The sequence below is a fragment of the Pteropus medius genome, unplaced genomic scaffold (genome assembly GCF_902729225.1).
Source record: "Pteropus medius unplaced genomic scaffold, Ma_sr-lr_union100, whole genome shotgun sequence".
NCBI classification, from domain to species: domain Eukaryota; kingdom Metazoa; phylum Chordata; class Mammalia; order Chiroptera; family Pteropodidae; genus Pteropus; species Pteropus medius.
The window spans coordinates 17,066-44,726 of NW_024355523.1; the positions used below are offsets into that span (position 1 = coordinate 17,066).

Here is a 27,661-nt window from a genome sequence, read left to right on the forward strand (position 1 = left end):
ACATACATTCCTTTGAACTTCTTATATATCTTTTTATCTTCCCACATAATTGCTTTGTAAATTTGCCTGTTTCATTTTAAACTGGAGGTATACTCTTTGAAAATGTGGCTGTTATAATAAAGCATAATATTGTTATAATAAAGCATGGCAGTTGGTACAATCACTTTGGAAAAGTGTCCGGTAGTATCTATTAAAGCTGAACATGTGCATACCCTAAGATCCAGCATTTCCTTTACAGAAATGACTAAAGTTGTTCAAAAACCATTCAAAAACCAATGTCCATGGGAGCTCTGTACACAATGGACTCCAACTGGAAACAACCTAAATGCCCTTCAAGAGTGGATTGAATAAATAAAATTTCGTATATTCACCCCATGGAAAACTATACAAAGTGAGAATAAACAAAAAATTATATACAAATGTAGATTAAACTCACAACCTTGAGTGTCCCCTCAGCCTGGAGGATTTTACTTTGCTTTCTAGCTTGATGGCAACATATGTAGGAAGTCAAGATCCCAGGGGACATCTGTGGTATGATAAGGGAGGCCAGTCCCTCACCTGCAAGAGAGTACCGTTTGGTCTCTTTGGCAGGTGAGGAAAAATAGGGACTTATCCTCCCTAGGGTAAAATGGGGATGACACAGATGAGAATTAAGCCCAGCATGAACTGATGATTTGCCAGGCTCCTAAGCTCCAATATTCTAGAATTCTATTTTCCAATTTTATCCAGAACCAGTCCTACAGAACAACTGTTGACTAAGTTGTTTCTTTCTTAGATGTGTAAGAAACATTTACAATATCTGAGAGGTAAAAATAAAGATCTTGTTGGTTAATAGAAGAGGAGAAGGTATATGACAGCCTTGTGTCCCATCCATGGAGTATGTGTTCTTACTACACTTACTAACAGAACATCTGTTAAATGCTCAGTCTACAGCATGGTCATTGTATTAAAATAAATTATTCTAAAAAGTAAGAAACAGGCCCCAAATGAAAATCTTTATTAAATGGTAAATGAGACACCCTTGGAGACAGTCTCTACCTATTGCACGTGGCTATTTCCTATTTCTACTCAATGTAATCCAACAACATTTGAAGCAGTCCAGATAAATGCTGCATGACATGTAAAGATGTCTGCAAGGGTCATCTTCTTTGGCCACTGGACATGAGGAAAAAATCATTTTGTAATATTATTATATAAAATTAATATATAAAATAATAATAATAATTTTGTAATAATCATGTAATTATTAGATTCATTTAAAAGGGATCTTTCTTCTCCATATCTCACCTACCATAGCCAGTAGTTACTCTTCAATATACGTGTCACCATCCTGACATTAGGGTCAAACTCAAACTTTGATGATCCACTGAAGAAATAGAAAAATCCTGTAAATATAGATGAGGAAGACAATGAAGCATTCTTCAAGAAAATCAATTTTGCAACATGCATAACTCAGAATAAGAGTAAATTAATAATGAATAGCAATTATTAAGTGGTGACTTTGTGCCAAGCACTGTGCTAAGTTCTTTACACGTTTTATTTCATCTATGCTTACAAAAAAGCATATGGTGTTACTAATGAGGGAAAACCTGAAAATTAGGGTGATATTGCAATTTTTCCAAGGTACTATGTCTAACAAAAGATGGAGGATACACTCCATCTCATTTGTCTGACTCCAAAGCCAGTGCTCTAAAACATTAAATTGTTTTAGATTTATAAAATCTAATTGATAAAATTCTATGATGTTTTAAAACCTTAATGTATTCTTAACTTTCTTCTCAATTCATTCTTCTCCCAGTAGATCCTAAATACCAGCTTGGGAGGAAATTGAATCCAAGAGAATTAGGCCGATGATAAAATGCACTAAAGGCCACTTCCTGCTTTGCATACATTAAGGTCAAATTATTTTAGTCATAAGATCATCGTCTCATGAGCATTTATGATTCCCAAGCCCTGGCAGTTCTCTCCAACATTCATTCAGAACAAGAACACGTTTTACTTTCCTATCTGGAAATTCACTACCAGGAATCAAATTCTGTCTATTTTGAGCATATAGGAGGACTGCTGTTTATTTACAAATGAATTATGTAATACAGACAATTGCAGATTGCAACAGAAGACCAGACAAAGTCTCTTTGGATGGGAAAGGAGAGAATGGACAACAGGATAGAGGAAATATAGAGACAGAGGAAAATGACAACCAGCCATTAAACCAGTAAACCTGGCTCATACTTGGTTGTATTTTATGCTAACGTAGTGACCTGAAAGTTAATGGCTATGGTGTGAGGAAGTATCCTTTGATTTCATGTGTAGGTGTGAAACAGAGACTTGGAAATAATTTAAGAAAAACAATATTTAAACCAAATTTGCATAAATTAGAAAGTTAAAAATTTCAGGAATTTGGAGTTAAAAGGATATAAGATCGAAAGCCTTGAACATTGTATTGATTTTCCACACCATTTTGATGTAAAATCCCCCAAAGTGTCCCCATTGCAATGAAATGAGTGTCGTTTACCAAATGCCTGTAATACAGCATTAGCCTTCGGTTCAACTCCTGGAAAGTCATCAGTTATCAGTCTGGGGAAGCCTTGCTCCATGGATTGGCTATTTTCATCAAATCTGTACCAAGTGAAAGAAATACAACTCAATGTTGTGCAGAGGCCCCATTACATGCAATGGTACATGTCATGTTTATGTTGTGGAATCCTGGACAATTCTCAAGTGATAGGGAAAGTGTTAAACAGTTTTTTGACTAAGAAATATGTGACTTTCCTGGACTTTAAGCTCAGCATATGAAATTATTTTCTCTAGAAAAAAGGACATCACACTGTTTTACAGAGGTCCAATGTAGATGTCTGAAGTCAATTTTCTAAATCTAGACACATAGAGCCCAAATGCCTTTCTGCCACAAATGCATGAAGACTGCATACACATGAGATGCAAAGTGATTTAAATCATTTGGCTAAAAATATACTTTTGGTTCTCTATCACACTTGCCTTGCAGCCCTTGTCTTTATAGCCTGACACAGCTAGGCTTCATATGGTGGCCATTGTATGGACATCTCACTCAGTCTCTCCTAATGCCTTTTGGTGTCTGGATGTATGACCCAGCAATCAGCCATTCTGAGAGTGGTTTATTATATATGGGAAGTTGAATAACTATAAGTTGTCTCTGTCATAATCAGAAAGTTTAAAGTTAAAGGAAGTTAGAGGATGGGAGTGGAGGATTTGCTTAAAGAAAAAAATAATTTTCCTAATTTAAGCTCCATACAAAGTCATTCCAATCGCATAGTACCTCCAGTATTTGTCCTCTACAAAGAAGTATGTTTTCTTTTCCTCATCAGAAACAGCTGCATCAATTTTCCTTATGATTGAAGGAAAACCCAGGGTGTGGATATCTCTTGGATAACCTGCTTGCACCTCAGTTCCTCTGATGGCCCAGAACTTATTTCCTATTGAAAAAAAAACCCAAAAAATTTTCAGTGAAGCCTGTTGGTTTTAGAAATAATTTTAGTGCATCGTTGTGAAAAAAGAGGAAGTCTTGGTTTTAATTCTGACTACTAACTCAATGCCCAATTCATAGCTGGTATTTAATAAACATTCCCTGAATGAGTGAACAAATAAATGAGTGAATGAATAAATAATTGAACAAATAAATGAGTAGATAACTCTGGTCCACTGCCCTTTCTGAGTCTTATATTTATTATCTATAAATTACAATGACTAGTACTAGTTATTTCTTATAATTTCTGGTGACTCCTTAACCTAAAATTTTAACTTAGAACTCTTAAGCTTCACAACAATAAGTCAATTACTTATTGAATACTTCCTTTGGGCATCTCATGGTCACCTTGTCCAATCTGTGCTGCTTCTAAATACCTTAAGAATCCACACAAATTTGAGTGAATTAGCACAATGCAATCCTATCAGTCTCTCTGCTTTTACTTTGTTACATCACCCCTCCTGTGCCAATCCTGAGTCCCTTCCTCACATCACTGCCAGGTTAACTAATTTAAAATGCTAATTAATCTATTGGGTATCTCTCTTGCTTCACCTGAACTGAATGACTTGTACCTGAGAAGTTTTATATACACTTTTACTTTTGTATAAATAGTTCCTTCTTCTTAAAGATCTTTCCATTCTTTACATACCCAGCTCCTTTCCACACAGCAAATTCTTCTCCTTTAACACTCATCCTAAACATCACTTCCTTTCAGAGATCTTTGCAGAACCCTGGGTCTGGGTCAAGTGCGCTTCCCTGGGATTCCCACAGCACCCTGGCTTCCCTTAATCCCAGCACTTATCATACAGTATTTTGATGACTCATTTCTGCTACTATCTCTCAAATATGAGCATTTTTTTAGTTTTGACTTCCACTAACAAGCACAGTGCCTGGCACATTGCAAGCGATAAATAAATGTTAAATAAATTAACAAATAGTAACAATATTTTAGAGGTGTATAACCTTTTACAATTTCCAATGTAATTGTACATTATTCCATTTAATCTTCATAAAAATGAAATTACTGAAAATACATTTTTTAAAATTCTCTTACAGTTTGACATCTAAAAATACTCCCAAATAACTTATGAGTCAAGGCAAAAAAAATTTTAAATGAAGAAAATGAAAATACTACATATCAAAACTTGTGGGATGAAGCAAAAGCTGGGAAGAAAGGGATATTTACAGGCATAAATGCTTATATTAAAAAAAAAGAAAGGCTACGAATTAAAAAGGTAAGTATCAAACTTCAGTTATTAAAAACAGTAACAGAATAAATTCAAAGAAAACAAAAATGAAGGAAATAAGGATATGGACAGAAAATAATTAAATAGCAAATCAAAATACAATAGGATGATTAACAAAGCCAAAAGTTAGTTTGAGACTATTAAAATTGTCAAATATCCTATTATCCTATGAGATTGATAAAGAGAGAAAAGCATGAAGATTCAATATTAGGAATGAAAAAGGGAACAAAACTTCAACAATAATTGAAATGACAACAAACTAATACTCTGAAAATACACTAGTTGATTTGAAAAAGGATGAAATCAACAAATTCTTAGAAAAATATGTAACAAAACTCAAGAAGTAATAGAAGCTCAAATAGCATATTACCAATAGAATAAATTAAAACAATAGTTTAAAACTCTAGCAAAGGAGCCAACAAGCCTGGATAGTTCCATTAGTTACTTTCTATCTCTGCACTGATAGTGCATTATCTTATCTATTAAGGCCTTATAACGCAGGACATTTCCACTCATCTTATTTTTCAGCGGGAATATCTTGGCTATTCATGGCCTTTGAGTGTCCATATGGAACTAAAATGTCAAGATCCACGAAAAATATTTTGGCACTTGAACTAAAAATTCCTCGTGTCTATAGATAAATTGGCATTCTTACTATATTGATTTTTTTCTATGTGAGTATGAGATATCATCTATTTGAATATTTGAATTGAATATTTTAAAATAAAGCTTTTAATGTTCTTTGTACATGTCTTATTTAAGCATTAGCACTAGTCTTGCAATAATAAACCATCCAAAATTTATTATAATGGAGAAAATTCAAACTATCCAAAATTTAATAAAATGGAGAAAATTCATGTCTTGATGAAATTATTGCAATAAGATTTTTTTCAAGTCAACAATTTTTATATTGTGCTTAACCTTTAAAAATAAAAATGGTATCCTTGCTAGGAACTTCATATGCAGCATCCAAGTGTGATGGAAGAGAGGGCCAAAATGTAGAAATCAAATGAAGTTCAGGTTCGGGTCTCCAGAGGGATCTGCGCCAAAAATATCTGTAATGAAAAATTAATTACAGTTGTTATTCTCCTTTACATATTTTTTAAAGGAACATATTCTTTTCTTTCTTTCAGCCTATGGTAATTCACAAGTCCATATTACAACATTCTCCTTATCTCAGAGTAATAAAATATGTGGAAAGAGATGTGTTGATGAAGTACTAATTATTTAATATAGTATGCATTCCAACAGTCTGTAAAACAATGTGTATATTATGTGTCCATTTTGAAAAAGTAGCATTTATTCATATATTTAACATATTCATTGCATGTGCCAGACCTATTCTAGTATCAAGTTATAAAAGTTAAAAGTTAAAAAAACAGATAAAAACCACTGCCTTCATCAGCCTTACTTTCTAATGACCAAGAATCATCCTTGTAAGTCTGTATAAATGATCTGGATAATTTTTAAAAAATGGTAAAATGCAACAAAAACCAGATCTGAATGATTTTAAAATGTAGTGTAAATATTTTATTTAAAATCTGTGTCAGATTTCCTTTCTAAGCATTATATATCAAAAAGAATAGATAGAAAAATATAATTTTCTGGTCTGACCTGTCTTTAAAGAACAGAATTTCTCCCCTCAGAGTGCTGACTGCATCAAAGGACAAAGTAGGATCACACATGGCTGGTGTCTCAGGAGGCACAGATTCTGTGGGCACCACAGGGTCATCAGGGGAAGCAGGGGGAGGTCCTAAAGGGAACAGATATGAGGATGCAAACATTAGGAGAAACGTGATGCTTCTGCCAATGCATATGCTTTCCGAACGTTCTCAGAATACTCTGAGTTGACTCGCAAATGTTTTCTGCAGCATTTTAAAGCTTTCCTGAAGATCACCACTGCAAAGCTACAAGGCCTAATTTTTCCAGCATCACTCACCATACAGGGACTGAATGCCATTCACATCATCCTGAGAAAGGCGGAACCGGGCCAGGTCTGTGAATGGGTTGTAGAGTGGGTACATCAAAGCTTCAGAGTTGGCCGAGTGATAGAGACCCAGGGAATGGCCAAGTTCATGAGCAGCAACAAGGAATAAATTGGTCCCTATTTAAGAAATCGTAAATAAGAGTTTATTCCTTCAATATATGTACATTGCAGATGTCAGCTGTGTATTGTATTTGTTTACTTCCTGGAAGCACACAGGGCTTTTTCGGCCTTGAATTTCGTTAATTGATCCATCGATTGATCGATCACACACTTAATGGAAAGCCAAGTGTATTTCAAAGCTCATTATCGACATCAATCTTTGAGACAGTGTCCAACCATATCCAAATTCCCTCTCCAGCCTCAGAAGCCTATTCACTTCCTGAGAAGCAGGTCTCTTTTCTTGTATTCTGGAGTGGAATGAACCTACTGGTTTAACACATCAATAAATGTTTCTCTTCATTTGTCAATGAAAAGCTAAACACAGTTTCGATGTATTGACATTGGCTGGTTACAGTCTCAGTTAAATGAATCATACCTAGTTTATTCTCGTGAACTCTGAAATCCTTAAACAATCTTTGTGCTGTCATTTGCCATTGGAATATTGCCTGCATAATTTTTCAGCCTCATGATATTTATTCAGTACATATTGGGTTAAAATAATTAATCAAGATAAATGTCATAGGATCTGTAAGATTGATTTAAAAACAAACATGCCAAATCATGTCTAGCATTTGTCTCAAAAGAGATTTTGGCCACACAAACACTAGTCGTGTTCAGATTTTTTTCTTCATATTATAAAAAAAATCAGAATGCTGAAATTGGAAGGCATTGGGTAATTATGATTGACATACCAAGAAAGTCAATTTCACTTTTAAAGTTCTCATCTCAGACTCTGAGGAAATGTTTCTTTGACAAAAAGAAGTTGTTAATCTAATCAAAACAAAGAATTTTATTCAGCGCTAACCTCACATCTATACTCCCTACAGAGATAATGTTTGCATTTTGATTATAAATGGCAATTAAGTTTCAGAAGTAGTGTTATTTGTTTTAGCTAATTGAGAACTTTGGAAGCCATTCCTCAAAGTATACAGTTATGAACTGAGAAAATTTCTTCTACCTAAGAAAAGTTCAGACATTTTATTTGGGGGTAAGGTTTTTCCTTCAGAAGGAGTCTATGAAAACCCCTCTTACCCTAGAGAGAGTAAAATGATACTCTAACCAGAAAAACCTAAACTAGAAACTAAGTTTCTGGAAGGAAATTAATTCTCCTTTAAGAATAAATAAGTAAGCAGAGGAAATTTTCCCCATTTGGATATAAGTAATATCTAGAGCACATGTTGGTGTAGATTCAATACAATACATTATCCCTTGGATATCTGCAATTCGATATAATGAGAAATTGTCCTTAAAGACAGTTCTAAGATCACACAGTAACCATGGTAATCAAAGAAATAATGATGCTTCCTATATTGTGCTTATATTAAGACAGAGAACATAATTTTTAGACATCGAACATGTTTTCAATAACCGTTAAAACAGCAATATATTCTGCCGGTCCTTTCCCAACTGTAAAACAAACCAAAATCATTCTGAGGGATGTATAACTAACCTGATGTATCCTTTGTCCATTTTTCGTCATCATCAAAGTGAGCATCTCCATTAATTCCTGGCCCCGGTGAAAAAGCATGAGCCAAAACCATTCCCGGCCCATCAAAAGGGATAAAGTCTCCATGTTCTAATAGAGAAAAATGTTTTTTATTAGAAAGATAGGTAATGAGAATCTCTTTGCAAACTTTTCCAATAAAACAACACCAGGTAAATGGATGCATCTCAAAATATTTTTGTTGTTAATGTTTGTGTTTGTTTTTTTACCTCTAGCTGCAAAAGTGATCAGTATGTCAGCCTCTCCTTCATAAATCCTGGAGAATGTAAGTGGAGTCACCTCCTCCCAGACTTTCAGAGCTTTTTCGATGGCAGAATCAACAGCATCTCTTGGCAAATCCAGTGTATAATTCACAATCCTGTATAAGAACATTTGAAGAATTTAATATTTTCTCCGGAGAGAATCAATTGTGAAATCTCAGTATCATGTGAAAGCCTCTTGGGATCCATCACCTGTAAGTAAGGCGAGTTTTCCTCCACTTTGGCATGCTGGGAAAAGTACCGAAGTCGCCAACGTCGGGAACTCCGCACCTGGGCATGCGCATCACCTCCAGCGTTTCTGAGTCCAGCTTCCCCGTTACCTCCAACCCCAGGAACTTCTGCATTTCTTGGATTTTTTTAACAACAGGACCACTGTCCTTTCTTCTAACAAACTGTTTCACGTCCTTTGCAAGGTTGTAGTAGTTTTCCAGGTAGTGCTAATGGGATCATAAATACAGTTTTAAGGACTTCTTAAAATTTTTTTAGCCATTTATCCATTATTTCATGATCTATTTTAGTTAATACCTAGTTTATTGAAATAGAAGTATTATCACGCTTAATCTGATATTTTATTAAGACTCATTTTTTTATCTTCATACTAAAATGTAAATTTATTGCAATTTAATTTGTCAACCAAGTAAACAATTTAGATTTAAAAATTCAGGTTCAGCATATTTAAAGAAAAGGAAATCCTCCTTGCCATAATTGTGTGGAGAGTTTAGGTGAATATATATTTTTTTCCACTTTGCTAATATAGACTAGTTTCAAGACAATAAAGTGGAATAAATGTTTTTAAAACATGACTAATAACATATAAACATTATTATCTGATATTATTTGGAGATCAAAATCAGTAATTCTTTCTCCTTAATTATTTTAACTAAAGAAATTCTAAAGCAAGAGTTGTTTTATGCATTTTCCTTCCATTGGTTATTTTTGTTTAGCACCTGAAGTGCTGCTACTATTTTATTGTATAGCTTTGATTAATTCTATCCCCTTTCTGTGCCTTTCTTTCCTTCTCTGTGAAAATGAAGGGACTTTCCACCTCCAGCACTTTAATATTGTCTAATTCTAAATTATAGCGACACAGTAACCTTCAATCAAATCATTCTGCTCTGTGTTGCAAAACTAACAGGCACATTTGTTTTCTTGCTTGGGCTGGCCAATGGCTGGAATCGTAGCCACTATTAAGTAAGTACCTGAAGGAGATCCAGGTTTGGGTCCTCTTCCTTCTTCGCTCCTCCATTCAGGGGATAAGTGGAGCAGACTGGCAGACATAACAGCAGAAGGATGGTGAAATGCTTCATTCTCACTGTTTTTACCTGAGGAAAACACCTTTGCCTGTTGGTTTCTGTTACCCTCCAACAGCTACTGTTTTATAGGGTCACACGATTCATGCATGTTTTCTTATTCTAAATGATACCAGGAATGTTTACAAAAATTCAGTGTAAAGATGATATAGCCTATACCAGTAATTTCCCCCAACCTTCTAAACTTGAATTATGAAAGAAAGATTAATCTCCAGGAAGTGGTATTCTGTGTTGGTAAAGAGGAAAAAGAAATGTCCAGATAATTGATGTTTGTGTGTTTACTGAGAGCTAGCTGACAAGCCTGGTGAAATGTCACATGTTTTGACATTTAAAAAACTGCAATTTTCTTTTAAAAAGACTATATTTTAATCTCAAATATTAGTGTGTTAGGAATAAGTAAATGAATGGAAAGAAATTTTAAATACAATTATGGTCTAAATGTGGGAATTGCTGTCTAGGAAGATATTAGAAGAGATATTTTATTTCTCGTGTTCTTGTTTAAAACAGCTATTAGTAACTATCAGATGTATTTACTGTCCCTGGAGGAGCAATGTGAAAAGGAAGCCAGTGATGGAAAGGAGGTTCTGTAGAGAAAAGTAGGAGTATACTGGCTCTTCTCTGGTATTCAGTCATTCTGAATGGATATTATGGGTTTCAGAATTGATATTTTTATAGCAACTACTTCATGAAAACTTGTTAAATGAAAATAAATCAAATTGCATATTTGAATGAAATATTCCTCTTACCTTCTTCATTTTTCCTTTAAAAAATCTTTTCATCCTCTTTTCTTCCTCCCTAACTACAAAGAAAGAGATGGATTGAGATTTGTAATGGGGAATGATTTCAAATCCTCCGTACCTAACCATTCATCTCTCTGTCTTCCTCTCTCTCTCTCTCTCTCTCTCTCTCAATCTCTCTCTCTCTCATCTCTTTTTTCTCAGCCAACTGTAGTGCTTTTTACTTAGTAAGTCTACAATAACAATTTTATCAAATTAACCTATTACTATAGAACACCCTAAAATTCTTGTAGTATAGAATTATATTTTTCTCTCACTAAAGATAAATTAACTCTACTATACCTGAATTATGTAATTTCAAGGTGATGGAACACTAAATTAATGAGTGTGCAGGAATGGTCCTCTGGGTACCACCCACCACCTCTACTTTACTTGAGATAGACTAGACAGGATGAGATTTTGGGAACTGGAGGCTCCTAGATATCCAAGCTATGCACTGAGCCAGCTAAGTCAACCTGTGGCTTAATTCAGCCAATGAGTTTGGTCTACGATGTGATGGGGTGAAATGAACTTCGGCTTGAAAATCAGAGGGAGGGGATGGGTGGTGGCGCTTTACAACCAGACCCAGAGAAAGTCATCTGGACTTTGAGCAAGTATATAATTTCTGTGAGCCATTGTTTTTCTATCTATAAAAATGGGGTGAGTGTAACCTCATTCACAGGGTTATCATGTATGCTTTATGCTGGGAACAAGTCCTCTCTCATTCACTCCAATATCTTTACTAGGCAAAGCTTATTAGCTGGAAAAATTTGTGGCAATGCTCTCTTTAGGCACTTATTTGGCAAGCTCTGAGATTTCTCATCTTTGTCTGAGTCATAATTTTATTGGTGTTGACATATCCTGTTGATGGATCTTATGTGGTAATAATACAATAAAAGTTAATGTTATAGTAAGAGATGTGATTATAATTGGCTAATCACCATGCACGTGTCTCATGGGAATGATGTTGATGTGTAAGCTTAGCCTACATTAAACCATCACATCTGGAAAATATTAATGATTTGCGGCAGATAAAGCCCTACAGTTAGTTGTCTTATACAGTTAAGTAATTCATTACTTATGAAACTTACTGGAGTATGTATGTGGTCAGATGAGTAAAGAATGATGAAATCTAGGTATACAGCTGCTACTGTATGCCAGGCTCTAATTGTGTGTTACTTATAATCTTTAGAACAACTCAACAAGGTAGAGATTAGAATCAGAAAAATTAGGTAATAAACTTAAGGTCAGCCAGCTAATAAGTGGTAAGAGATTACTCAAAATCCTAATCATTAAAATTTATATTCATCAAAAACCTCTTGTCTTCAACCTTGACTCTCATTTTTTTCTCTCTTATGTTTTGCCACTCAACTTGTTTATTTTACCCATTTTTTGAAATTTACCCCTGAACTTGCCTTCAATTTACCTCCTTAGCCTACATTCTTTTCTCTCAACTTGATCAGCCTTTTCTTTTCATCTGTGTCTACCTACTTTGTCACCTGCAGCTTTTGGCTTGGGCTGCACAGATGTTATCCAGATAGAACATATGTCTACACTCATTACATCCTGTAATTAAGACTGAGAAATGTATAACAGTTTCTCATTTATAGGTGGTCCAATTCTTGGGAAAACTGGTTAGCTATTAATTTTCAATTTCCAACAACTCCTGATTCTAAGATTACAGATATGCACACACGATCTTGGATCAGCTGTGGCATGATACTAACTATAATATTTTGTAACTTCTTTTTTTTTGGAGAATTTGGGCCTTAGAAGGATGTGAGGAGGAAAAGGCAATTGTCATTTATTCAATATTTTGTATGTGGCAGGCTCTATGCAAGTAGATTTAGCCTTGTCTCTCTTATGACAATCCTAGGAGTTAGTATTATTTTCCTTTTATCAGAGATAGGGAACTGAAATTCAGAAAGGCCAAATCACTTGCTTATTATCACAGAGAGAAGAATGGCAAAGCAGATTTTCTGGCTTGCACTACAATTCACTGGCTAGAATGCTGCCTTTTCAAGACACATGGGACAGATCTAGAAAAAAGCTATTGCTTTCTCTTTTAGTAGTGTTAGGGACTAAATTCTCCAAAAGACCTCTAACTAGAAAAGCTAGAGTTTGGGTTAAAAACAAACAAAAAAATGCAAATAAGCAAATATGCTACTCTTCAGTGCATCTGGGCTCGTAGATAGGAAGAGAAATCTTCAAACACTCCTCTCAAATCACTCCACAACAATTTTCTGAGGCTGCATTGGTTTGTTCCAGTAAAGAACTCATGTCTGACACAGTAGCTGCAAAGGGAGCTACCTGCTAGGTAAGTTTACAGAAGCCCACTGTCATCCATCATGATGCATTTGGTTTCTGCAAGGGCTAGAATGATAAATTGAATTAGGTTATAATAGGGACCATCTTTCCTGTTGTTTTTAAATTTTTGATGCAGTTTGTGAAATGCTTCTGGGATGTGATATTGTTTTTTGTTGTTTCTGACTTCCTATCTTGGCCAGAGAGTTTAAGAAGGAGCCATTTCAGGGACTTCCAGTTGGACTTTCCTACCATAAAATTCTTACTCCACAAGTCAGGGAACCAAGAGGAGAGGTTGATCAAGAACATAGCCACAGAATGGGACCATGGACCCATTGGACCCACTGTGAGGTGATCTTGAGTCAGAAATGTATTTATCACTTAACTTCATAAGCTGCCTTTCTAAACTAGAAGAACAAGATGCCATTTCAAGACCTCTTCTGGTGTCAGTTCAGATCTAGTATCAATCTGTCCTTGAAAAACCTGTATACTCTTCTTTTCCCAGAACATAGCTAAATCTCTGTTATGGGGCTGAATTGTGTCTCCTCCAAAATTTGTATGTTGAAGTCCTAACCCTAGTATCTCGAAATAGGACTATTTTTGGAAGTAGGGCCTTTAAAGAGGCAATTAAGTTAAAATGAAGTTATTAGAGTGGCCATAATGCAAAATAACTGGTGGCCTTATAAGAAGAGGGGATTAGGACAGCAACATATATAGAGAGAAGGCCAAGTGAAGACACAGGGAGAAGATAGCCCTCTACAGGCCAAGGAGAGCTTAAGATAAAACCAATCTTGTTAACACCTTGATATTGGACTTTCAGCCTCCAAAACTATGAGAAAATAAATTTCTGCTGTTTAAGCCACCCAGGCTGTGATGTTTGCTATAGCAGCCCTGGAAAACTAATACAGTCCCTTGAAGAAGGATCTTGTGTGTGTGTGTTTGTGTGTGTGTGTGTGTGCGCGCGCGTGCGCGTGCATGCGTGTGTGTGTGTGTGTATTATTTATCTTCTCTCTATCTATCATCTATCTATCATCTATTTATTTATCTATATCTATCCTTCTTCAAAGAGACCCAGCCTCCTCTTCAAGAAATGGTCTTTGAGTCTGTGAATCATTTTAGATCTGACAATGAAGTGAGAAATAAAGATTTTTCTATTTCAGTAGCTGTTATCAGCTTCCTGCTTGTCAGTTCTCCATTTCTTAAAATATAAGTTTAGTTGTACCTTAATTGACCATTCATCTACTCATCACTAGAAACACATGACCTATGAATAGTACAGATCAAGGCCATCTGCTAGCCATTCAAGCCTCTCTATCCATTAGAGTTGCTTTCATTCCCTTTTCCTCTGATGGTTAAGGGCTGCCACCTGCCCTTTACCATTCTGAAATTCCATCATACCTAATGACACTAGAGAGCCCAATTTCAAGCAACACCTCTTTCTGTCACCCCCACAGAGAACAACCACCATTATGTATCTCTGAGATATCAGTGTGTCCCCTCACTAGTGTTTTCCTTATAGGCTCAGTGAAGGAAGTGCTTTCTGGGCCTCCTCAGGGAGAAAGTCCAGTGATGGGTTCTCTAATCTCAAGTAATAAATCCATTCTATGGTTTCCATCTTCCTATGCCCTCTAACTCCTTCCTTACTATCATGCCACAGAAGTTTGGCGTCTCAATCCCGTACCATAAGGCATCATTGTGCCTAAGATCTGAGAATCCATGTCAGCAGAATATCAGACAAACTCTTGGTTTGCTTGCCAGAATATTGACGCTCATGAATGAGTGCAACAGGTTAATAAATTCTTCCCTGTCCAGCCTTAAATTCCCCCTGCCTAGTGCAATGACTTTAAGATACACTCCTACACATGCTCCCCTGATTTCTGATGATGCTTAAGGGCCAGATCCTCTAATTCCTTTGGTTTGTGATTTCCTGTTAAGCTAGCATTTGAACTGTGCTGAGACTTGATCTTAGTTATTTGCCTGAGAACAATGAGGAGTGAGGGAAACAATTTGGGAAGAGGACAAGCATTACCTTGTGAGGTATTGACCCAGAAAAGGTCTTTGTTGATTCTCTGTGAGAGGAGAGGTTGCATTCCTCTGGCAAAAAGGAGATACTACTTCTACCTATAGAGAGCTTTCAGGGAAATGTAGGTGTTCAAGATTTTCAGGTTTATCCACACATTATTTCAGCTAGAATGTGTTCAACTTTGCAATTAGATCTGTGACTGATTTTCAGCACATTCTACATTAGATACAGTATTTCCTTAAATGTTACTAGTAATGTCTGTTGGCTTTCACAGTGTTGTGTCTTGAGTTGATATTTGGCTCCCCTGAGTCTATTACTTTCTTCTATCAAATTCATAGTGTAGTTAACCAGCCATCTCCTTACTTGTAATTACCTTTCCTCTCATACTATTGAAATGTCACAGCCACCCATTACCCAATACCTCACTATTCACCTTTATCTCTTCATGATCAACCACAGGTAAGATTCTTAGTAACTGTGATGTCACTACAGACCAAAGGTTATCCCACTTCCGGCACAAATAAACTTAATCTGGTATTCCTAGAAAACAAAGCCAAGACAAAAGTTTAAGCGTAAGTACATATTGAGGCATGTGATCCAGAGGGCTGGATTGAGGACCATGAAGAGCAAAGCAGGAAGTGTAGGAGAGACAATATAAACATGAATGTCAACTGGATAGAGATATGAGAAATATGCTCAGTATGGGACTGAGGACCCACTTGAAATGCATCTTAGGGACTCCTTCTGAAGAAAGAAAGGGAGATGCATTTGTTCACTCATTTCTCTCACATTGGTAATATATTTGCTCCACCAATGATTATTCTTGTCAGTTCTGGATTGTATGTGCATTTGTTCTGAGTGAGTCCCACAGCAGAGCTTGATGCTGCATCAACAGAAAAGGCAGAAAATCCTAGAGCAGGAAGCAAGGAACTCACCACACAGCCCCAATGAGAACAGCTGTCAGTTTAGAGGCTGGTTTAGAATCTGCACAGAACTAGTCACCACTGTTCTGGCTGGACTAAAAGATAGATGAGACTGAGGAAGCCTCTGAAGAAATATCATAATCTCTATAACTCAGTAATTGCACTTTTAGGTTAGTAATCAACAGAAATGCCTATATATGTGCAGCATTATTTATAAAAGCCTTAAAATGGTAACAACCCAAAGCCCATCACAAGTGAATGAAGTGCAGAAGCATAATGTCAAATATAATAAAGCAGACCCAAGAGAATATATACTTGATTCAATTTAGTTCAAAAGTAGGCAAATTTAATCTAAGATGTTAGAACTTAGTGGTTACCTTTGGGAAATACATCTTGTGGACGCCGGGAGTCATCTTGCCTGGGAGCTATGCCCCTTTCCTCAAAACCAGACCTCAACTGATGACTAATTGACACAGGGGTACAAAAGGCTAGGCACCTCCCCTCAAAGCAAACAAACTGTGATTCAATTTTTGCTCCAGAGCTCCCTGTTTATGACATCAGAGCAATCTCTGTCTTAGACCAATTTCTTTAGCATTCTTTAGCTTTTTCCTGCTCTAAAATGGTTCCTCTACTCCTCTTCCCCTGGAAGCACTCCTCCTCCAATGACCACATGGAAGAATTTCTGTTTCAGGCTCTGATTCTAGTGAACTAAGCTAAGACAAAAGTGAGCATTGATGACAGGGACTGAATGGAGCCTGCTTTGGTACTGGTGACGATCTATTTCTCGAGCTGGGTGAGAGTTACCTGGGGTTGTTAACTTTATAATAACTCATTGATATGAACATTTACGATATGTGTATTTTTCTGCATTTATGTTATACTTCATTATAAAAATACTTATGAGAGAGAGAGAGAGAGAGAGTTGGCCAAAGGAGAGGTAACCCTGCTCTCCAAACTCTTGATTTGAAAACTGCCTGCCTCAGAATCATGAGTACTTCAAAACAGTCTTGACTCTCGACTTAGAAAGTCTGCAAACACCATGAGCACTCTCTGAACTGCTCATAACATTCATGGGGCTTGGAAGCTACCTGCAAGTCTTCTACCTATATTAATATCCTCCCAAATTAGGCACGATAGACTGGATAGTGCTTATCTAGAAAACGTAGATTATGCAACAAAATCTAAAATCTTTGTGGAAAAAAATAAATAATAAATAAAATCTTCGTGGTTTAGCACAATAAAAGTTTATTGTTAAACAAAAATCTATTGAAGTTTTGGGTAATTGGAGTGGTGGCCCAGCGATTCAGACTTATTTGATATTGTGGACACTCTCTCAAGATGTGCTTCTACAATCAGCACTGCAGAGCGGTGCTAGAGAAATTGTACCAGCAATCAAATGTTTTCATCTGTAAATGATATTGGTCACTACTGAGTACAATCCACTGGCCAGGACTAGTCAGATGCCCCTGACCATCACACTCCTCCTACTCTCTGCCAGATGCCCGCAACTTAAGGGAGTTGGACTATGAGAGAATATAACCCTCTCATGTGCCCAGAAAAAGAGAAAAAAATGTGCCCTCAGAAAACTCTACCATGCTGTCACTGCTTTTACCTAAAATCAATTTTAGAATTCTTATATTGGATGTGGGAAATAGACTTTTTTCCACTTCTATATGATGTAAATTCCACAAGAATAGAGAATATTTGAACTTTTTGTGTTTCTTAATTTCTCACATGAATATTTTGTGTAATTGCTCACTTTCCATTTCAAATTTGAAAATTAATCCCTGTAAGTGTGGCTTTATAATCAGGAAATAACAATATCAAAACAAATATATTAGAAAATTTATAAAATAGTTGGGAAACAAATGGCTTTATTCCAAACATAAACACTTTATTTTCTGTAACAAAAGTTGTTCGTTGCATTTTGGGATGATGCTAACTTGTGTCTGTTCATATGTTCTTGAATGGATTTTCTTCTGGTGAAGGCTTGTCTTTTTCTCTCTTGAGAGGACATGTCCATCACAGGGGCTGCTCTCCAGGATCAATGTCAGAGTCTTATACTTTGGAAAAGAGCTTCTCTCTTTGAAAAACTGGCCCATATGAATCAATAAGCCGTGAACTTGACCTTCCTTAGCCCTCATTTGTGAAACTAAGTTATAATAGTACATAAAACGTTACATTCTAAATTATAAAAAATATGCAGAATAGGGGTAAGTAAGATAATACTTAATAGTTCTGTATTTTATTTAAAAATAAGGCTCTTTAAGAAAATGCCTTCTTTGGGCTGTTGAAATATATTTTTCTGTTTAACTTTTGAACAGAAACAGTTGATCACTTTTGTCTGCAGTTGAACCAGCTATTAGCTTTCTGGAGAGTCAGAATTCTCTTCGTTTTAGGATCAAATTTGTATTGTCTTGTTCCATGGAAGAAATGGAAAAATCCTAGAAATAAAACAAAAGAGACTTACTACATAATACAAATATTTCTAGGTTTAACTTCAATTCTTGAAAAACCCAACTAATTTGTGAGAATAAATATTTTTGGCATTTCTTGTTGCAAATAACAATACTGATGCTATTCTATGACAAAGAAATAGAAGAAATACATATATATTCACTTACCATCTTTCTGGAAAACAGCATCGACTTTGTTGCCAATTCCAGGAAAGTCAGCTGCTATCATTTTGGGATAACCTGCATCCATGGATCGTTTATATTCATCATATCTGGTCAAAAATAATAAAAAAATGTCAGAATCATTTGTTAAACATGTAGCTTTCTCAAAATCATTATAGGGAATTCACAACGGAAACATAGTAAGAACTTTTAATTTCATAGATCACTCGTAAAATGAAGGGTGGGATGAGGTGAGGTAGGATGTTGGGTGAATTAGATTTATAAGGTCCCTCTGAACTCCAGCATCTAATTATAATTCTCTAGTTGGTGCCATATGATGTCCTATTAAGGTAAAACATGACTAAACATAAGTTCCTGTTGGCTGAAGTAGCTCTACGAAGATGAATGCCCTCTTCTTCTTTTTCAAATTCAGCCCGAAATGCTCCCTGGATTCCTGAGACATTGAATGATGATTATTGATCAAGAGAAGCGGATGCTGAACTGGCTACAGCCATTCATAGAAAAGGTGTTAGGTAGCTAGTCAGACATGAGCAAAAGGGGTACAAAGGAATAGGGGCTCAGCCTAGAGACTACTCAAAGAACACCCTATTAGTAGTTAGAGAATCCTTTCTGCATCCCCAGAGACAAAGGACAGGATGGCCATAATCTTAGCTGGTTTAATCCGGCCACAGACACCTGCGCAGAATGTTCTATCCTAATTTGCCCACAATCTAATGCTCATTATATTGTCATTATAATACTATGTTAATGCCTGGAAGTTCATGAATCTAATTACAACAAACTGAATTCTGGGTAAGCACATGTGCACTAGGCAAAGTGTTATATAGTAGCCAAGTGTCAATCGAAATGACCTCACTTGCCAATCACCTAAGAATGTCTTTGGGACCACCCATCATGGCCAAAATATAAGGCAGAGATTCCCACTTCGGGATTGTTACAGCTCTCTTTGCTAAAACCATGTGTCTCCTTGGAGCATGCCTTGTCTTTCTAAAATATACTTTTAATAAATCTTTTCTAAATCTCACTGACCTGTGATTCTTCACTACATCAATGAGGAAGAACCGAGATAAAATGCTAATTACACTTCTGTGCTGTTAGGCCCCATCCCCACTGTTCAAATCGCCCACAATGATAACGAAGGCAAAGAAACATGAGACTCATTTTTAAATGGTTCAATCTAGAACTTTCTTTCTATGTAGAGAGAACTGGTGCCCTAACATTTTCTGCACTCAATCTTTACCTCCAGTACTTGTTAGCAACAAAGAAGTACGTTTTCCCAGTATGTTCTTCAAAAACAGCAGCATCAATATTCTTCACAGTTGCAGGGAAGCCAAAGGATCTGTAAATGTCCTTGGGGTATCCAGGTAGCACTTCCTGTCCCTGAACAGCCCAGTACTTATGACCTGCCAATCAAGAAACAGTGATGAAAATATTTGTTCAGGGCATTAGTAGACAGTGAGTAGATTTCCAGCTAAGTTCTTAGTCTCACATGCTGCAGCAGTGTCCTGGCTGCACATTAGAATGATTTAGGGAGATTTTTTTTTTTTAAATGCTGATGCTGGAATCCTACCCCAGACCAATTAAATCAGTATATATTTTAAAAGTTTCCTGGTGATTCTAATCTGCAGCAGCTTTGAGGATGAATGGTTTATGGGGTTGGGGGCTTCCTTCCAAAGCCAAATGTTCAAGTGACTAAAGAACTCATGATGCTACCTTAGTGATAGTCAATTCGTGGTAATTCAGGATTTCTCATACTTTAATGTACATATTAATTGCCTGGGTATCTTGTTAAAATTCAAGGTCTGGAATGGGACCTGACAACATGGATGGAATTTAAGAGCATTAAGTTAAGTGAGATTCTCTATATCTAACAAACTTCTCACTTGATGTCAACATTGCTGATCTGAGGACCACACTTTGAGAGCAAGCCTGCAGCATCCCCATCTGGCTGACCAGTGGGGACCTCCACCTCTCAGAGGGGAGTCATTTGTATTAATATAGCTCTAGGAAATAGCACAATTTAAATGTTCCTGTTCCATCCCCTCTACAGTACTGATCCAATTGTCTTAATTTTATTTCTCAGTATCCCCGGGGATGTAGAGACTGTTTAAAATGCATAAATAGTTTTCATAGAAAACACTTTCCTAAGTCCAGCTTTATAAACAGGCCAAAAGATTTCTATCTCCAGTCATAAGCTTTTTATTTAAAATGACTCAGAAATATACTTTCCAAAAATGATGATGGATTCCCAATGATTTGTTGAGACTTAGATTTGTTAAATTCCATGGAGAGAGCTAGTACTCTCTTATATCTTAGCCAATAAAAAATTAATTCATAAAAACCGAAAAATAATTGGAAGCATTACCTTTGAAAAACCGGACCTCATCTCTATCAGCAACCTCATAAGCAGCTTGAAGTCCACTTGGCAGATTTGGCCAAAAAACAGTAATGAAATTGAGCTCAGCTTCTGGGTAGAAAGAATTTATGCGCATGTAGAACCTGGTTTGGAAAAAGAATAAAGGTTTTGATCTAATCTATAGCAAGCTCTGGGTAACATCCTTCTTATTACTGGCACTGGTGGTGTGCTGATAAATGTTCGCCCTCTGGCTCTCCAATGCGGAGGTGGGGGAGGAGTGCTGGTTTGTAGCATGTGCTCATTTCCACAGTGGAAATCCTTCCACCACGGCAGATTTCAAGAGATTTGCGGTAGTGCACCATGTGTAGGACTTCTACCACACAAATACACTAGGCATAACAACCTCAAGAACATAAATGACTACTAAAATGTAGCAAAGTAATTACAAAGGAGTGAGTTTTGATTATTTTATTACCTTTGGTTTAAATATAATTGTAAATTGATATAATTTAACTTTTAACAATGGCTGTGTTTAACAACCAGCTTGCAAAATGTTCAAAATTTAAAAATTGGCTTTGGCAAACCATTAGGATCCCCCTGCAGCACCCTACTGGCTGGAATATAACACTAATATCCTACATTCATTAGAGAACACTTCCAACACACAGGCCTTTTACTTATGTCACACTCTACCCCATGAAAACCCTGCAAGAGAATATTAATCTCATTTTACAGATGAGAAATGAAGGTCAAGGATGTGGAAAGAGGTGTCTAAGGCCTCACAGTTGATAAGAGGCAAAGATTAATTTTAAACTCAGATCTGGCAGCCACTCCCCTTGTCTTGCTTTGGTTGGTGGTTAACAAAGTTGATTCTATGGCCAATAGGGACTGCGGAAACAGCATGTGGGCTGACAGAAGAGTTTCCAGATTCCAGGACACAGTGAAGATGTGATTTCTAGATCCAGTCGTGCTCTGCCTGACTGAGACCTTAGGTAAGTCAGCTACTGTTACTGTTTCTAGCTTTTCATGTCTCCATGACTTGGTGATGTTAAATGATCTGTGTCCTTTCAATTCCTGAAAATTCTAGACTTGGTCCTGTTCCTTGGAGTCATCCCTCAAATATTTGTTTGGATATGTCTGTACTGCTATATTGGGAGCTTTCCTTAAAGATCATGTAGTTCCTTAGCACTCCCCAACATGGAACCATACCCTGGATGGTTTACATTCATTCAGCTTTATCGTCTACACTCAAAAATCATTAAGAGAAGGATGAAAAGCATTAGCAGCCAATACTCTGCATTCTGGGGTAGATATGACCACAAAGTGTTGAAACAGCATGGACAACACTTCAAAAAGAGAGACTGAGGAGAAGCAAGCCTTTCCGAGCACCCCTACTTTCTATGTGCTTTGGACTGCATCATTCAGAAAAAGACTATGTAATTATTTTCTCTGGTCCTTTAGGAATCAGTATGGTGTGCATGACAGGCCTCTTCCTCCAGTGTGAGGGGACCCTAGTCTTTTTGTGGCCACACAGTGCGAAGGAAGATCTAGGGTTCTCCTCTAAGGAGGGAAGTACGTCGTGATTGCTCACATCTGCCTAAGAGAGGGGCTTTGTGAACTCATGGATTTTCCTTCACAATGGCTCCTACCCTTCTCTAGGTCTCTGGGGTGACAGAGTCCTATCATTGTCACAGGCTTTGGGAGGGCCTTCTCTTCCAGGATAAAAGGGGTGATACATAAAGGAGATCAGCATGGTGGCGCTATGAAAAAGACTGATATTTCTTAATAAAGTAATAATATACTGATCATCATAAAGAGTTCAGTCAATGAAAAGAGCCCTGGAGTAGGGGTCAGAAGACCAATTATTGCTCTGTCACCAATGTTCTCTATGCTCTCAAAGGGTCTCCTTCCTTTTCTCTGCCTTAATTTACTGATCCGTGAAATGGGATTATATTTACAGGTCTTCTGCTTCAATGGTATTTTTTTCTGAGAATCAAATGACAGAATACTTTTGGGAAAATGAAGCTGTTATAAGTTCATTAGGTTATGCAAATGAAAGCAAGCGCTATTATTATATAATCACGTATGTAAATAAATTTAAGATAAATAATGTGGAAGCATAGTAGTGGCCCACAGGGATCCATAGCAGTGAGTGTTGTTATTACAAATACAAAATAAGAAGGCCTGACATCTTACTTGTCTTTGAAGAACATCACTTCTCCCCGAATTGTAGTTATAGCATCAAAGGTTAGCTTACTGTCGCACACTTGTGGGGTTTTGGGGCCTATTGGCTGGATGGGATTTTTGGAAGGTCCTAAAGAAAAAAGATCTGGAGTTAGTGCTGCCTGGTATTGGAAGACTACATAAACAATGAAAAACAGCTTCTTAAAAGATACAACTAATGGATGTTTGAATGGCACCTTTGTCTATGATGTTTTTCTTTATACTTACCATATATGGTGTGGATACCATCGATGTCATCCTGCGAGAGCTGAACGTCACCGGTGAATATGTAGTTGGGGTACATCAAAGCTCCAATATCAGCAGAATGAGAGAGTCCGAGGGAATGGCCCAATTCATGAGCAGCAACACGATACAAATTGTAATCTAAAAGGGCAGATAAACTTATTTGCAATTGCTTGAAATGTTTTCAGTTTTGAGATATTTAATTAAGTAGTAATCTACAACTCTATAAGGACTAATGCTCATATTTTCTTCATATCTTTTAAAAATATATATATATATATAAAACTTTTTTCCTAAGATGAGAAAGGTGCATTTATGAATAGTGAAGAGATAGGTTAAAGCCTAGACTCTATGATTACACTGATATGATTAAAAGACAAACTCAGTAGACTGAGTCTAGCACAGATTCAATAATCTTGACAATGATTAGATGACACATATTATTTCACAGAGAGGCAATAGAATTCTATTAACACAAACTTTTTTCCTATTTACAAAACTGACACATGCTTAATTAATGCCGGAAATTTTGGAAAACACATATAACCTCTCCTCCCTTAATTGCCACATGATCTTACTACCACTATTAAATTATGGTGTGTCCTTCTAGTAAAAAAAAAAAATTCTATGTAGATGCCCACAAATAATACATTAGGATTTTTAATATTTTCTTAATAGAAATTTTAGAGTGACCTATTTGTAGCCAATAAGATGCTGTTACTAATATGTCAAAAATATCTTTTTCTTACAATTTTATAAATGTAGTATGAATTTTCTAAGTGGTAGTAGTTCCATTGATGCATTCTTTTAGTTAAATCAACCAATTATTGCAATGAACTATGAAGGGGTAGGGGAACTGAGAAAGGCAAGACTAGTTGACTTACTTCTGAAATTGTTAGTCCACCATTCATCTTCATCAAAATGGACATCCCCTCCGATACCTGGGCCTGGTTGAAAAGCATGAGCAAGGTTTCCTCCAGGTCCATCAAAGGGAGAATTGTCACGATGATCTGCAGACAAAGCAAAACAAAACAGAATTCAACAAATGTCCCCCTTGGGTCTTATTTAGGCTAACACAGAAGGGCAAGCATTTGCTTTGTTAAGAAGTCAAAAGGCTTCAATCAAATGTGTTATAGTTTCTCTCCTTAAGCTCACAAAATTAATATTCCTCTTAAACAAGAAATTCTAGCTGCAAAGCTGAAGAGATTAGGGAGCCAGGTAAAGTTAAGGTGAGAATACTTTCATGCTACAAGAATAGCTTACCTCCCCTGACAAAGGATATCATTATGTCTGCTTGACCCTCAAAGACCTGGGTGAAGGTCAGGGGTGAGACATTACTCCAGAGTTGAAAGGCTTTCTCAATGGCATAGTTCACATCTGCTCTTGGCAAATCTGGTGTGTAATTTTCTATCCTTAAAAATGAAATAAAATAGAGACAGATAAGACCTCATTTTCTACAGCTCTAATGGGAAATAGTGTTCTCATTCTGGTGCTCAGTCTGGTTACCTGTAGGTTAGGTGTGTACGCTCCCACCGAGGGTTCCCCTCAGTGAGGACAAACTGAGCCACATCAGGCACCCCGCATCTGGCCTGCTTCATCACATTTAGGGTTTTGGCATCTGGCTTCCCAGTCACTTTCAGCCCAAAGAATTCTTGCATCTGCTTCAGTTTTTCAACCACTAGGCCACTCTTTCTCTGCCTTTCAATTGGATTCCAATCACTCTTCAGGTTGTAGTAGTTTTCCAGGTATTTCTGGCGAAAGATAAAATTATTGAGACACTGGATAGGAAATCTTTCTTTTTTCTAAAGATTGATAGTATGAAGTTTTAACTAAAACAGAGAACTACTTGTAAAGATTGTGTTTAGATTTCATGGTTCTTATTATCTTTATTATTGGTGAAAACTGCAATTTCAGAGGAGAAATCTCCCTACTGTTAGTTACTATGAAGTCAGAATTACAATTTGTAGAGTCAAATTTGCATATTGTTTCTTTAGTTCCCTTCCACAGTCAACTAGAAAAAAGGAGTCTGCATGGCTAGATGCATTTTGGGGGAGAGCGAGCTTTTTTATACTACTACTACTACTACTACTCCTCTGTTATACCGTGGGAAAATGCAAATAAAGGCTTTTACATTTCTGGCATTGAAATTCAGCATTTACCTGGACCGTCTCCAATTCTTGCTCTTGTGTTTCTTCCAAAGTTGCTACTGGGAAGCTGTGAGACCCTGTGCTCCAGAGCAGCAGCAACAGCAGAGGAAGGCTGTGCATACTGGCCTCTGTCTTCCTTCTTAGGTAAACAAATCTGATAGCTCCTCACCTGCCTCTTACTCCAATATCTTAACTAGGAAGTTCCCTCTTTATATAAAAAGTCCTTGCACTTCCAGAAAGCCGGAAGAGGTCTGACTCACATTTCATAACATCCTTTCGATTAGCAGTGAATAGCTTGAGCAATCAGAAATGATGACTCCAAACAGATTATTTGGGTTTGCTTTGTGTTGCAATCTCGTGATTAATATCAAACAGGACGTGCGTGAAGAGAACACACTCCACCATGTAAACAGTTGTTTTCTCCGATGTATTTCTACCTATTTGAGAAAGGCCTTATTATATGGGATGCAGATCACAGAGTCCTCCATGAACTATTTTTAAAAATAGGCTTTTGTTACTTGATTCTGCTGGTTGTAAAGTGCTACGTGTTGTACACACACCTTGCTCCCAGGTCAGAGGACAGAACTGCTGACACCATATGCTCTATGATTGTTCAATACCTATACTAATTGAAGCTTATTTAGCTCCACAGGCATTTACTTTGGGGTGGCTTTCCTGGGTTCATTGGGGTTCCCTTCTGTGTTTGCTAAGCTGCTTGGTACACTAATTGTGTAGCACCATGGTTTTCTTTAATCTTTATTCAGTTACAGGATCTAAGAACCTTGGCTGAGAAGACCCTAGTCCATAGGTGGGGTATGAAATAACTCCCTACCCTGTGTAGACCCTGCCCATTAGCATCATGGGAAAAATAGAATCCTTTTCTGAAACCTGTCAGAATATACCAGGTGAGGCAGGGGCCAGCAAAAGATCAAGTGTGAATCTGGGGTCATATTTTTAATCATTCTTTTTTCCCCGGTTGTGAGCACATCTTTGCTCCTTGAAGCTAAGCAGCAATTATTTATTCTTTCATGTATATATCCATTCATGTATTTATGCATTCATCCATTCAAAGATCTCATTTACCATCTTCTGTGCATCAGTTAAAAGACCTTATTTAGTATCTTTTGTGCACCAGTTACTATGGGAGGGAGTTAATTAGCAAACAGACATCTTATGGGACAACTGAAGATAACTTTGACATGTCTGTATAAAGTCACACAGCTTAGTTTTACCAAAAAGTGCTGAGATCGGAGTGACTCTGGAGCTTGTCCAGCCCTGGGTTCCTGACCTTTATCAATCCTCCTACTTCCACCATAATTTTTGCAAATCTTTGCCAATATTAGTGCCACCTCAAGCATTATTTTTGTGTTTTTCTTTGAATTTACTTTACAAGTTTTGCCTCATTATAAGTTTTCATGTCTATAAAATCATAATTTAATGTTTTGTGTCACATTAATATAAATACATGTATGTGTATATAAGTACATGAAAAATGTATATTCGTGTATTCATGTTCCACATCAAATATCTACGGTATCCATTCTACTCTTGGAGAGAAAAGTTGGTCTAAATCTGTAGCTTCCTCTACTCATGTCTCATCCTCTTTCCTTGAAAGTGTTTAAATGAGACAGAAAGTTGAGAAACACTTGCCCACCCTCTTCCACTGGCTCCATACAGCGTTTTCCACTTTTCCCACAGCTTCAGGTTTGCTGTCACAGGACTTCAAGACTTTTCTTACCTTATTGATTTCTCTCCACTCTAAGAACAACACCGTATGAATATATGTTGTGTCAACACATGTTGGATTGGTATGAAAGAGCTTATTTCCTCCCTAATCATTTAACCGCAACTTCCTTATCTAAGTGGAATAATATTCAAGTTCAAAAGGGTAAGAGGAATTGGAAGGAGCTCTCACAAAAATGAAATCCTCTCCTCACGGTCATCAGATAGAGAAGGTGGGCAGTAACCAAAGAACACTAGCAACTGTGGCTGAACACAGACTGTTTTCAAAGTCAAGGGGTGGCAGATACACCCTGACTCTTGGGGAATCTGGCAAAT

General features: G+C 36.8%; 1 protein-coding gene across 5 annotated transcripts; it reads right to left on the reverse strand.

Moving 5' to 3' along the window:
* Positions 1–913: 913 nt before the first annotated feature.
* On the reverse strand, positions 914–25,777 carry LOC120599668 (interstitial collagenase). Of its 5 annotated transcripts, none has more exons than XM_039858754.1 (11): positions 9,859–10,135; positions 8,852–9,096; positions 8,609–8,757; positions 8,346–8,471; positions 6,689–6,853; positions 6,364–6,502; positions 5,671–5,804; positions 3,296–3,452; positions 2,516–2,619; positions 1,292–1,385; positions 914–1,155 (listed from the first exon to the last, which is right to left on the reverse strand). In XM_039858754.1, the coding sequence occupies exons 1-11, from the start codon at positions 9,964–9,966 to the stop codon at positions 1,140–1,142; spliced, it is 1,437 nt and encodes a 478-aa protein (XP_039714688.1). In that variant the 5' UTR covers positions 9,967–10,135; the 3' UTR covers positions 914–1,139. The 5 variants fall into 5 exon arrangements, with proteins under 5 accessions (XP_039714688.1, XP_039714689.1, XP_039714692.1 ...); XM_039858755.1 differs by having other exon boundaries at positions 1,288–1,385; XM_039858757.1 differs by lacking the exons at positions 2,516–2,619; positions 3,296–3,452; positions 5,671–5,804; ... (4 more) ...; positions 8,852–9,096; positions 9,859–10,135 and adding exons at positions 18,620–18,723; positions 19,875–20,037; positions 21,000–21,133; ... (4 more) ...; positions 24,963–25,207; positions 25,616–25,777 and having other exon boundaries at positions 968–1,155.
* Positions 25,778–27,661: the final 1,884 nt, after the last annotated feature.

What these genes read in the sequence shown, in the direction of transcription:
- LOC120599668 (XM_039858754.1), bottom strand. Translation starts at nt 9,966, where the DNA reads ATGAAGCATTTCACCATCCTTCTGCTGTTATGTCTGCCAGTCTGCTCC. An exon ending in ATGGACAAAGGATACATCAG is followed by an intron (nt 6,854 to 8,345) that starts GTTAGTTATACA and finishes TTTCTTAAATAG; the next exon opens with GGACCAATTTATTCCTTGTT. An exon ending in TACCATTTTTATTTTTAAAG is followed by an intron (nt 3,453 to 5,670) that starts GTTAAGCACAAT and finishes TTTTTTCAATAG; the next exon opens with GAAATAAGTTCTGGGCCATC.